Source organism: Ovis canadensis, chromosome 8 (genome assembly GCF_042477335.2).
Source record: "Ovis canadensis isolate MfBH-ARS-UI-01 breed Bighorn chromosome 8, ARS-UI_OviCan_v2, whole genome shotgun sequence".
Classification (NCBI taxonomy): Eukaryota; Metazoa; Chordata; class Mammalia; order Artiodactyla; family Bovidae; genus Ovis; species Ovis canadensis.
In genome coordinates, this window is record NC_091252.1 from 95886380 (window position 1) to 95899508 (window position 13129).

Here is a 13129-nt window from a genome sequence, read left to right on the forward strand (position 1 = left end):
TCATTTGAGATTTCATTTATTTATTTACTCATTGAGCAAATATGTGTCCAAATATATACATGCAGTGCCAGGCATTGCTCTAAGCACCAGGAAAAAGGAAATATTAATAGGTGAGGTTTGTAATCTTTACATTCTGATGGGTGGGTGTGTAGGAAGATGTTACATTGGAGGGTTCAACAGAGGCCCCAGAGATGCTTCAGGGGGCGTAAGATGAACCTCCAGGTGCAGACCTCTGGAAATGGCCTCCTGGAATTTCCCCGGGTGGTCCAGCGTCTAAGACTCCACGCTCCCAATGCAGGAGCCCAGATTCGATCCCTGGTCAGGGAACTAGGTCCTATATGCCTGCCACTGAGACCTGATGCAGACAAATAAATAAATATAAAAAAAGAAAGAAAGAAATGGCCTCTTCTACAATCGATGCTTTTGAACTATGGTGTTGGAAAAGACTCTTGAGAGTTCCTTGGACTGCAAGGAGATCAAACCAGTCAATCCTAAAGGAAATCAACCCTGCATATTCATTGGAAGGACTGATGCTGAAGCTGAAGTTCCAATACTTCGGTCACCTGATGTGAAAAACTGACTCATCAGAAAAGACACTCATGCTGGGAAAGATAGGAGGCAGGATGAGATGGGGATGACAGAGGATGAGATGGTTGGATGGCATCACCGACTCGATGGGCATGTTTGAGTAAGCTCCGAGAGTAGGTGATGGACAGGGAAGCTTGGTGTGCTGCAGTCCATAGGGTCGCAAGGAGTCGGACATGATTGAGCTGAACTGAACTGAACAATTCTGGTACCCTCACCCAAGTCAAGGATGGAAAATAACCAGGTTCTTAGAGGTGGATGAAAGAGGAAAGAATGGAGAAAGGACTGTCCCAGTGTGCGGTCCCCAACTTAATCATGATGTGGCCATGTGATCAGAGCACGTGGTCTGTTTGCTGACACCCATTTCCTGCAGAAGGATCCCCAAGCCTCCTGACACTCGAGAAGCCTGTAGCGTGTGCTGGTGGCCGAGGGCTGCCCCTGGGCTATTACTGTAGGTCCCTTTCTGTGGGCATCAGAGGTGCATGACTCCCTGGCACAGCTGTAGAGCCAGGGCAGGAATGGCGTGATAGGCAACTGAGCCAGATGGGCACCCTGTCCAAGTCAGCGAGCCCGTGCCCCAAGAGGCAGAGGGGGTACCAGAAAGCTGAAGGGTGGGAGGGAGGAGCAGAAAGGGAGGCACAAACCCCACTGGGGACCCTCAGGTAGGGGGTCCGCTGAGGCAGAGTCTGGAGAACTGAGAAAATACACAGTGGAGAAGCAGTCCGCTGCATGCTCCCCCTCAGCCCAGGGAGCGCGGTGACTGTGGCCAAGGAGAATCTTTTCTTCACCCTGGCCTCGCCCTCCTTTCCCTGCTCTAGGCACTAGCGGCCCCGAAGCAAAGCCTGAGGGTCGCTCCGTGCTCTCAACCCCTTGCCCAAGCTGCCTCCCAAACCACCTCTGGACGTGGACTTCAGTGACCTTGCAGCCACACCTTCTCCCCTCCAGCCTGTCCCCCCACGTGGCAGGCACAGGCACAAGCCATCAAGCTGTGCAAAGAAGTCCAGGCTGATTATCAAGAATCAGGACAGAATCCCTCTGCAAAGACAGAGGGTCAGCGGAGAGTAAAACGGGGTCCGAATCAGAGCCCTTTGTGGTGTTCTCCAGACCTATCCCTGGACTTGTAGCCCAGACTTTTCAGAACAAAGGTCAACTTCCCTTTCTGTGATCCAAGCTTCTCACTCCCCAGAAAAGTCTGAGAAATAACGAAAGAACTCGAGCAAGCTTTCTCCGCGCTGTCTGGCATATGCACAACTAATGCATAGTCATCTTAGGATGAGGAATGTTGGGCCTTAGTAAGGAGCCATGTTCATTAAATTCTTAGGATGACAGTATGCTGCTGCTAAGTCACTTCAGTCGTGTCCGACTCTGTGCGACCCCACAGATGGCAGCCCACCAGGCTCCCCCATCCCTGGGATTCTCCAGGCAAGTATACTGGAGTGGGTTGCCATTTCCTTCTCCAATGCGTGAAAGTGAAAAGTGAAAGTGAAGTCGCTCAGTCGTGTCTGACTCTTAGCGACCCCATGGACTGCAGCCTACCAGGCTTCTCCATCCATGGGATTTTCCAGGCAAGAGTACTGGAGTGGGGTGCCATCACCTTCTGCGAGGATGACAGTATAAAAGTTTACAATAGACACTATATGTTTAGCTATTTCCTGCTGTCTGTTTTCTTTCTTACTTCTCAGCTGCTGAAGGAGAGAGTTTCCCATTTGGGTGACTCTGAATTTGTTTTTCAGGCATCGGAGAGGTCAGTGGAACCCCCTGGAGGCTAAAGAGATCACCTCTGAACTTGCTCTTGGGGAGGATTTTTTATGTATTTTATTTAAAGTATTGGAGGAAGGGAGTGCCTAAAAATGGGGACCACGAGTAGGACTGATTCAAGAGGCCCAGGATGAAAAGAGGGCTCTGGGAGAGAGGGGACCCTCTCCTGCCCAGAAGTGCTCGGCCCAAACTCGTGTCTTGCAGATCGGAGACCAGGTGACACCACATTTATATAAAAGCCATTTCCTTCCAAAAGAGACAGCAGCTTACCACACTGAGGGATGTCACAGTAGTCAAAAAGTTTCCTTGGGTTCGTGGTGTAGCACCAGGGCCCGTTGACATCACCGTCAGGATTACGGCAGTACTGGAAAAAGAGGCAAGTGTCTGGGGGAGGGTGCATGCCGGGGCAGGGGATGGCAGAGAAGGTGATAGAAGGCACAGACATCGATTTCACTTCTGTCCTTAGAAGATGAAAAGTCATGTTTCTTTGGCAGAGAAGTGGGCAGAGTCAATTTCAGGGTGCTTACGAAGCCTCTGACTCATAGAATGCCATCGGTCACGTCTCCTTGTTCAAAAGGAGCTTGGAGAAGAGGTGTGGACCCTGAGGGATCTTGGGGTGGAGATTATATAAAGGCACCTCCCCTGCAGCTTGTGTCTGTGGGGCCCAGAGCCACCCAGCAAGAGAGGACTGTGGACGTGGGACAGACCCTCATTCAGGCCAGTCTTCTGCCCGATGACTTGTTCACTGTTGCTTAAAGTGAAAGTGAAGTAGCTCAGTCGTGTCCGACTCTTTGTGACCCCATGGACTGTAGACTACCAGGCTCTTCCGTCTCTGGGATTCTCCAGGCAAGAGTACTGGAGTGGATTGCCATTTCCTTCTCCAGGAGATCTTCCCAACCCAGGGATCGAACCCAGGTCTCCCGCATTGCAGGCAGATGCTTTACCATCTGAGCCACCAGGGGGAACTTCTTATTCCCCTGGCCTGGGCACCCTCCGTGGGTCAGCCATGGCAAGATTGCCCCCCAAAGGAAACCCTTCAGAGACTGTGAGTGTAGGGGAAATCCTAACACAGTCCTGATGGCCCATCCAATTTTTCTTCTAGGAACATCCAACTACAGTGTCATGAAGGTCGTCTTTGATTACAAGGACCTAGAGAACAAACACCAGAAACACAAAAGCAGGCAGGAAGTGTCGCAATCAAAAGAGATAAGAAGCTAGGGGGTTGGCCGGCCGTGCTAACTGTACCCCCCACGCTGAGGCGGTGGGATCACAGGTTCGGGCCTGTGAACCCTCTGGCGAACCCTCCCCACCCCACACCAACACTCAGTCAGGCAGCCTCTCTGGGGCAGAGGTTCGATTCGGTTTGCGAAGGCTGATCATAAAAAGGCAACACAGAGTCCGAATAAAGTGGCTTACATTTTTCTCCAGCCCTGCCCGTGGGTTTGTCTCTGGAGTGAAGATTCCGTGTCGGTGGGGCTCCTGGGCCGCCCACTCCTGGCAGGGGACGCCGGCCACCGTGGTGGCCTTCTTGCCGCGGTAGCCTTTGCCCATCCCGAGCATGCAGTCTGGAGGGAAGAGGGAATGGTGTCAGCTGTCCCACACTGACCCAGCGACAAGGAGCAAACAGCAGCGCTCGGCGTCTCTCAGGACAGGCTGTGGTCACGTCCTTTGGAACACAGGAGCCCTGGAGGCTTCAGTGAGCCCTGCCGACTTTTTTAACAAGTCGCCAGAGATGCTCTTGTCTCAGAAGGAATCACAAGTCCAGGTGTTAGAATGGGAACTTTGGCTGGGACACTAAGATACTCAGTTTTATAACAGACTGAGAGGGAACATAGACGCCACTACGAAATGTGAGATGATCCTTAAACAACTCACTCTCGACGAAGAGTGCAGGTGGAAAAGGATTTTATAAAAGTATATTATTTTGGCCAGAGCTCTGCCACCTTCTGGGATGAAAGAGGTAATAAAGAAGTAGCTAGAGGTCCTTTCCCCAAACTCCTCCCTCACCTCGTACCTTGGGGATGAGGCTTGAGCCCTCGTTAAGTGTTACACATGGGGACCCAGTGCACAATGCTCTGATGGGCACTTGGAAAATCCAGACAGCAAAAGCTGGACCAGCTGGCCCCTTGGCCAAGGAGCAGGGCTGTGCTGGTGTATGCCAGGACCAGGCTGTGTGAGTTACCCACAACCACACGTGGGGCGTCATGTGAGAGGACCACCGGAGTCCATGCGAGGTCTCATCAGGAGGGATCCCCAGCTGGGGCATGGCGCCCAAAGTCTCGCCAAGAAAGGGGGGGCAGAGATGAGCTGGTCCTATACATATAGCAGATATACAGGGGGACAGTAAGGAGCAGCCAATAAGGTTCTCCAGCATCTCAGAGGAGTCAAGACCACCTCCGGAAGGAGAGGGGGTCTCATCTTGAAACCAAGCCCTCATTTTAACTGTTTCTGTCCGATCTTGGATTACCCAAAAGCGGTCAGATAAGCCATGAGACCACTGAGCTTTCATGCCAGGGCAGGGAAAGAGTCTGTCCCCTCTGTGACCTCACCCTGTTGGAGGGCTGAGCACTCCTGCCGCCTGACAGCCACAGGACCAGAGGCTCAGCATGTGGGGCAACACGCAGGCAAAATGCCGGGGAGGTGGAGAAGAGCCTGGTTATCCTTTGCCTCCCACTCGGCTGACATGCTTATCCGCAAGCCCCCAGACCCTTGGAGCTGCATGTCCGCTTCTCTCCAAGCCTTTGTTGGAGGTGATCATGGACAGTCCTCCTAGCCCTCCTAACTCTCCTAACTCTGTACATCCAAAACCAAATCAGTCCTTTCTACCCCTCCATGCAAAAGGCAGAGATCTGCTTTTCTAGAATGTCCCATCTCAGCCACCATCATCAACCTCTCAATCCACCCAGGCTCAAAACTGTATCCATCCCTCACAGCTAATTACTTTTCTTTTTTTTACAAATAAGCCATTTTTAATTGAAATGTAATTGATTTTACAATGTTGTATTAGTTTCTGGTGTACAGCAAAGTGATTCATATACAAATATGATTTTAAATATAGTTCTCTGATATGATACATGCTATACAGTAGGACCTTCTTGTTCATTTACTTTATATATAGTATATATATACTATATATCTGCTACAAATATATAGACAAATATATCTGCAAATATATATATTTGTTTTTTTGAGAGTTCTTAAAATTTATTTATTTTAATTGGAGGCTAATTACAATATTGTATTGGCTTTGCCACACATCAACATGAATCTGCCACTTTTTTTTAATTGAAGGATAATTATTTTACAATGTTGTGTTGATTTCTGCCATGTAACAATGTGAATCAATCATAATTTATATATATATATAATTTATATATATATATATATATATATATATATATGCTCCCTTATGAGCCTTCCTCCCCGCTCCCTTGGAGAAGGAAATGGCAACCCACTCCAGTATTCTTGCCTGGAGAATCCCATGGACAGAGGAACCTGGTGGGCTACAGTCCATGGGGTTGCAAAGAGTTGGACATGACTGAGCGAGTAAAAGAACAAACAATAACCCCCCTCCCATCCCATCTCTCTGGGCCATCACAGAACACCCGGGTGGGCTCCCTGTATCATATGCACATATTATATTGCAAGCATCTTCCCACTAGTTATCTATCTTACACGTAATACTGTATATATGTCAACGCTGCTTGCTCAACTCGGCCTGCGCTCTCCTTCCCCGCCGGGTCCACAAGCTCATCCCATTAGTTTTCAACTCCTAAAGACACGCCCACCCCCTTCAGGCCAGCAAGAGCAGCTCTGGCTTCCCCAGATGATGCCCTGAAGCAGCCTTCCCCATCGCACTCAGCCAGCACTCCAGTCCCCCCCCTCAGCAATGAAGCCTCTGCCTCCAAAAGACTCTCCACCGCTTATCATCTCTCTACCCGAGTACACAGATGTCTGGCCACAGACTTCTTACCTGCTTCAGGAGGATTCTCTACGCTTGGGGCTTGGGGAGCCGCAGGAGCATTTGCCACCTGCTCTGACGTTTCTGAACATTTCTTCAGGTTGCAGAACTCCCATCTCACTCTCGGATCGGTGGTATAACACCAGGGGCTCTTATCGGCATCTGGATTTCTGCAGTAGTTCATTGTCAAGCCGCTGTAAATTCCACAGCAATAGAGGTCATGAGAGGTGAGCGAATCTTTAGGGGCACCCCAGCACCCTCTGAATTATGTTACAACGAAGTGGCTGAAATATTTCCATTAAGATACCAGAGTGAAAGTGAAAGTCACTAAGTCGTGTCCGACTCTTTGTGACCCCAGGGACTACACAGTCCACGGAATTCTCCAGGCCAGAATACTGGAGTGGGTAGCCATTCCCTTCTCCAGGGGATCTTTCCAACCCAAGGATCAAACCCAGGTCTTCTTTACGAGCTGAGCCACAAGGGAAGTCCAAGTTACCAAAGGTGCCAATTATTATTATAATGTCACAGGCACAGATGGTCCTCAATTTCTAAAGATCTGGGTGAGTTTTTTAAAGTAGGTTATAATTTTTATTTAAAAATAATCAAAAGTAATACATTTGCACATAAAAACAGATCACATATATATACATGTATAACAGAAAGTATCAGAATGTTCTCCTTTCCCTGGGAGTGTTAAATAAATTCCCTAAGGATAACCAATATAGATTTTGAAGTACCTATTTTACATTTTTTGTGTACAAACAAATATATCTATACCTCTGGCTTTCTCTTCTGTGTGAGTAAGGCTATGGAAGTTGGAACTAAAACATATTTATCCAAGGCAGAAAAGACATACAAGAGGATGATATTCCCAGATCAACCCCCTTAATCTGTTTACTCATAGTGTATTGTATTGTGTGTGTGTGTGTGTGTGTGTGTGTGTGTGTTCAGTTGTAGTCCCACTTTTTGGAGCCCTATGGACTTCAGCCTACTAGGCTCCTCTGTCCATGGAACTTTCTAGGCAAAAATACTGGAGTTGGGTGCCATTTCTTACTCCAGGGATCTTCCTGACCCAGTGATCGAACTCCAGTCTCTTGCGATAGCAGGCGGATTCTTTCCCACTAGAGCCGCCTGGAAAGCCCTACTGTATTTTACAAGGAAACAAAAGCTCATGGCAGTAATATTACTGTAAATAGCATAGGCAGACCAAGTGGGTTGGGGGTTTGGAAGGCTTGTGGCAGCCTCCTGGAAAACCAGCTGGATGAGGTTTCTAGAGGATGCATTCTGGGGCACGCAGGAAGAAGCCCCGGGCTCGTCTACCTGCAGCCGCTCGGGGATGGAGGGGAAAGCGATGTGAGAGTGGGGCCAAAGGGAGGAAGGGGGACGTCTGGGTAGACCAGGGCTTCTGCACGAGCTGAGTCAGAAGCAACAGGCTAAGGACGTAGCAGAGGAGGGGCCTGGGGCTCACTGAGCAGCTTGGACCCCTGGGACCTCCCAAGGACTCTGCCAAAGCCTCTCAGAAGTCTCAGCTTTGGACTCCCCTTTGGAACTCAGACCCACACTCTGTGACTCATGAGATCACTTGGAACTTCCAATGTTCTATGGGAATCCAACAGTGTATCAGTGGGGACTAGAGACAAGTGACCATCTCAGACCCAGGTCCACAATTTGAGGAAGCCTATCAGCAGGTTTCCAAGTAACTGGGTGTGTTAGAAAGGCTTATCACAGGAAACAGGCTCCTGCTCTCTTTTTTCCATAAAGGTACTTTGATGGACGAGTTTTGATGAACACACGACCTGCATAACCCACACTCCTGCTGTGACGGAGAGCATGCCATCACCCCCCAGAAACCTCCCTTGGGTCACTGCTCAGTCTTGGCTGCCCTCCCCTTGGAGGAAAATACTATTGAGTTCTACTCCAGAACTTCATATGAATGGACTCATGCAAGGGTATACCCTTCTCTCAGTGTTTTTGACTTTCACCCCTGCAATCTGAGGGTATCGGTAGCTGGTTCCTTTTTATTTCTGAATAGTATTCCATGGTATGAGCATCTTACCAGTTATTCATGTTCTTATTGGTGACCACTGAAGTGGCTACCAGTTTGGGGTTATTTTAGGAATAAAGCTGATAAGAACTTTCTGGTAGATCTTTTTGTAGATGTAAGAGACGTGGATTTGATCCCTGGGTTGAGAAGATCCCCTGAAGAAGGAAAGGCAACCCACTCTAGTATTCTTGCCTGGGAATTCCATGAACAGAAGAACTGTACAGGCTACAGTCCATGGGGTCCCAAAGAGTGGGACGTGACTCGGCACACACACACGGAAACACACCAGGTATGACAGGTGTCCCTGCTCCGTCCTCAGAACCGCTTCTTACTCTTTGTCTTTTTAGTAACAGTCATTGCCATTGGGTATTTGGTAGTATCTCATTGTGGTTATAGCGGCTTCCCTGGTGGTTCAGTGGTAAAAGAAGGTGCCTGCAATGCAGACACACAGGTTCCATCCCTGGTTCGGGAAGATCCCCTGGAAGAGGGCATGGCAACCCACTCCAGCATTCTTGCTGGGAAAATCCCATGGACAGAGGAGCCAGCTGGCTACAGTTCACGGGGTCACAAAGAGTTGGACACGACTGAGCTACTGAGCAGCAGCGGCTCTGTGACTATAACTCTTGCTTCTGTGATGGCTAAAATGGTGAACATTTTTTCAGGTTCTTATTGCCCATTTGCATATCTTTCCCTGTGGAACGTCTTTTAAATGAAGTCTTTCGTCCGTTTTTAGTAGCTTGTCTTCTTCCTGGAATCATTTGTTACTGTCCTCTCTAGACCCTCGCGTTTTCTTCTGGCAGGCTATTAATTTACTTGGAGATCATTTTGATCCTTTTAGGATTACTTTTAATCTTTGCGCAAATGTTTTTAGAATAGCTTTTATCCAAGGAATACACTAACCCTACTGATACGTGGACAGAGGAGCCTGGTGGGCTACAGTCCTTGGGATCGCAAAGAGTTGGACACAACTTAGCGACTCAACAACAGCAACTGATAAACTGGGACTTTTCTGGATTCCTTACTGAATGGCCAAGGTGTCCCTTGAGGTTTCTCCTCTCTGACTCGTAAGAATCTCCACTCTGCAAACACAGAATCGCCTAGTGCCCTGGGAGTTCTGTAATCTTCATTTATCTCATGGTTCCCTGTTCTTTGTTCACTGCAGAATCTCTCCGTGCAATGTGTATAGCTTTGCATTCAGCCAAAGGCTTCAGGAGAACTCCATATGTATTTCCAAAGTGCCTTCTCTGCACAGATCCTTTCTCAAGATTGGTGGTTTAGCCACTAAGTCGTATCCAACTCTTGCAGCCCCGTGGACTGTAGCCCACCAGGCTCCTCTATCCATGGGATTTTCCAGGCAAGAATACCGGAGTGGGTTGCCATTTCCTTCTCCAGAAGATCTTCCCGACCCAGCGATTGAACCCAGGTCTCCTGCATGGCAGGCAGATTCTTTACCGACTGAGCTATGAGGGAAGCGCTTCTCAAGATCACCCAGCCTACCCAATCCAAGCTGCCTCACTAGGCCCCAGCTCTAGCCCCTGTATCCTCAGATCAGCAAGAGTGCTGTGGTCTGCCCTGGTTCTGTTTCCTTGCACTGCAGTCCAAGGAGATACTTTCTTCCCAAAGTATCTCCAGGAAGAAAACCAGGGTCATTGTAAGTTCGATCTAATTTATTTTCCTTTCTGAAAAGTCACAGTCCTATGCTGCCTGTTGTCCATCATGTGAAATTTTCCCATATTTTTACAGCCATGTGTCACAGAAAAACTGGTCTGATCAGTCCTAGTCTTGTCCACTATTTTGCCCACTGCCTTGTCCACTGATGTCCATTCTGCGTATCAGCATCTGTGTACTTTCTGACTCTAAGCTGCCTTCCTGCTTTTGCTCTTAATGCTCTGGTAATTCACATTCTTTGAGACCACTAGTGCTCAGGACCCAATATGTCTATACAGGTCGGGTGATACATAGATCAGCCAGTGGTGATAAATATTTAAATTTATTACCCAATGGCAAACACAAACCACTTCAGGAGCTGGAGGACGAAATGATAAAATTCCACGGCTGAAAGACGACATTGATCTGTAAGCAAGAGCTATGAAATGATCCTATTTCTAAGCCTTCAATCATCTATGCTTCTGAGCTTTCTACTAGTAGGACCTCAGCCCCTCTGTCTATCCCACCCCGCTTCTGAAACACTGCTCAGGAAAAAGAGCCAGCCTCCAGCTTCTCTTCTTTCAGAAAGTTTGCACAAAAGCAAGTTGCCTGAGACATTTTGTCTCATTCTCTCGAGCCAAAGGAAATTTGGTCCTAAGACATTAGTTTCTAGCTGCTGCTGCTGCTAAGTTGCATCAGTCATATCTGACTCTGTCCAACCCCATAGATGGCAGCCCACCAGGCTCCTCTGTCCCAGGGATTCTCCAGGCAAGAGTACTGGAGTAGTTTGCCATTTCCTTCTCCAATGCATGCATGCATGCTAAGTCGCTTCAGTCGTGTCCGACTCTGCAACCCCATGGATAGCAGTCCACCAGGCTCCCCTGTCCATGGGATTCTCCAGGCAAGAATACTGGAGTTGCCATTTCCTTCTTAGTTTCGAGCATAACCCTTTAAACGGACACTGAAGCTGGCGGCTCTCCTCTACCGGTTGAAAATCAGAGACATACGCGTTCGGGTAGCTTTCTGGGGTCTTCTGATGCCGGTGTGGTATCATTGATGACCACGACTGGCATTTCCTTCCTGTGACAGTGGTGGACGACGTCCCTCGATAACCCTGCCCGTTGCCATGGTAGCAGTCCTGGGCCACAGGAGTCTGCTCAGGTGGTACTGAAACCAAAAGAGAAGAAATCAGTAACTAATGACTGGAACAGAGAAACGTGTGAAATAACTTGTTACACAAACAATATCCTCTCTGGGAATTAACACCGCCCTCTTTTTACATATTGGGAGGCAGATGGACATGCAAAGAAAACCGTAGCTCCAGAACATTCTAAGACTTTCATGACCTAACTTTTGGGTAAATAGTTAATTTAAAACTTGGAGGAAAAAATAAGCAGGGCAGACTGCTTGTAATTGGACCTTGCACTCATGTGCAAGCTCTCTTTTATGGATCTCCCCCGGGTATTCATGAAAACTGGGCAGGTCTTCAGAAAGACACTCATTCATTTGGTAGAGGCTGCACGTGGTGACTGGGTGCCAGTGAGGAAGACATGGAAACCTTCTGCATTTTCCTCAGACTCTTTGTTTATACAAAGCCAAAGCCTTCAGCTGCTGGGGGAAATTGTCCTCCATCCAGGACTCAGGCAAAGATCCGTTGCTTCTCAGGGAAGGGCTCTGGAATAGGGGCAGAAAATTCTACTGTGCCAGGATACTTCACCAACACAAAGCAGAAGTCTCCTATTCTTCCACCCAGGACTCAACACAGATACAACTTAGAGTTCAGTTCCATGAGAAGAAGGGGCAAGAATATTGAGAAATATTGCCAGGTGCTCAGCTGGGAAAGAATCCACCTGCAATGCAGGAGACCTGGGTTTGATCCCTGGGTTGGGAACAACCCCTGGAGGAGGCCATGGCAACCCACTCCAGTATTCTTGCCTGGAGAATCCCGTGGACAGAGGAGCCTGGTGGACTGCAGTCCAGGGGGTCGCAAAGAGTTGGACACGACTGAGCAACTAAGCACAGCACAGCACCAGGTGCCCAGAGTCTAAGGTTGAGAGGAGACCAAGAAGATAGAGAATGCCTGCCCCCAGCAAAAGCTCAGCACTGAGTAACAAGAAACAGTAGTCTATCAAGAGGATCAGGTTCAAAGTGTGGCATGCCCCCCACCTCTGTGGTGCAGGCATTACTGATTGCTAAAAGTTGAGAAGGGATTAAGATACTGAGAAAGCTCTTCAGCACCCCAGACCCAACTCTAGATATAAGCTGACTACACCTCGCCACTGGGGGGATTTGAAACCTACGGTTCACATAGGGAAAAGCAGCATCAACAAAACCTAAATTCCTTTTATCTTCTCATTATATTAATTCAGTGACCCACATAGCATATTGATAAAAGAAGTCTGCCCATTTCAAAGTATAAATAATATTTGCTTCAATAGCTATTATTTCTCTACAAGTAAATCCAAGCATTGATTAAAAATTACAAGACACACACACACACACACAAACAGGGGCCAAAAGCCACTGTTAAGTGATAAATAATCAGCAGAGCCAGACTCAGAGCCACCCAGAGATGTGGGATTATCAGATTGAGATTATAAGGTTCAGTTCAGTTGAGTTCAGTTGCTCAGTCATGTCTGACTCTTTGCAACCCTATGAACCACAGCACTCCAGGCTTCCCTGTCCAACTCCTGGAGTTTACTCAAACTCATGTCCATTGAGTCAGTGATGCCATCAACCATCTCATCCTCTGTCATCCCCTTCTCCTCCTGCCCTCAATCTTTCCCAGCATCAGAGTCTGTTCAAATGAGTGAGATCTTCACATCAGGTGGCCAAAGTATTGGAGTTTCAGCTTCAACATCAATCCTTCCAGTGAATATTCAGGACTGGTCTCCTTTAGGATGGACTGGTTGGATCTCCTGGCAGTCCAAGTGACTCTCAAGAATCTTCTCCAGCAACACAGTTCAAAAGCATAAATTCTTCAGTGCTCAACTTTCTTTATAGTCCAACTCTCACATTCATACATGACTACTGGAAAAACCGTAGCCTTGACTAGACAGACCTTTGTTGACAAAGTAATGTCTCTGCTTTTTAATATGCTGTCTAGGTTGGTCATAACTTTCCTTCCAAGGAGT

At 48.1% G+C, this 13129-nt stretch overlaps 1 protein-coding gene across 1 annotated transcript in view; it reads right to left on the reverse strand.

Annotated features, from left to right (window-relative positions):
• PLG (plasminogen) overlaps positions 1-13129 on the reverse strand; it is a 48434-nt gene that overhangs the window by 13273 nt on the left and 22032 nt on the right. The window contains exons 10-13 of the mRNA XM_069598865.1: positions 11003-11162; positions 6317-6498; positions 3760-3908; positions 2614-2707 (exon numbers count right to left, since the gene is read on the reverse strand). Of these exons, the coding sequence (XP_069454966.1) occupies positions 2614-2707; positions 3760-3908; positions 6317-6498; positions 11003-11162 (585 nt within the window). The remainder of the gene's footprint in view (positions 1-2613; positions 2708-3759; positions 3909-6316; positions 6499-11002; positions 11163-13129) is intronic.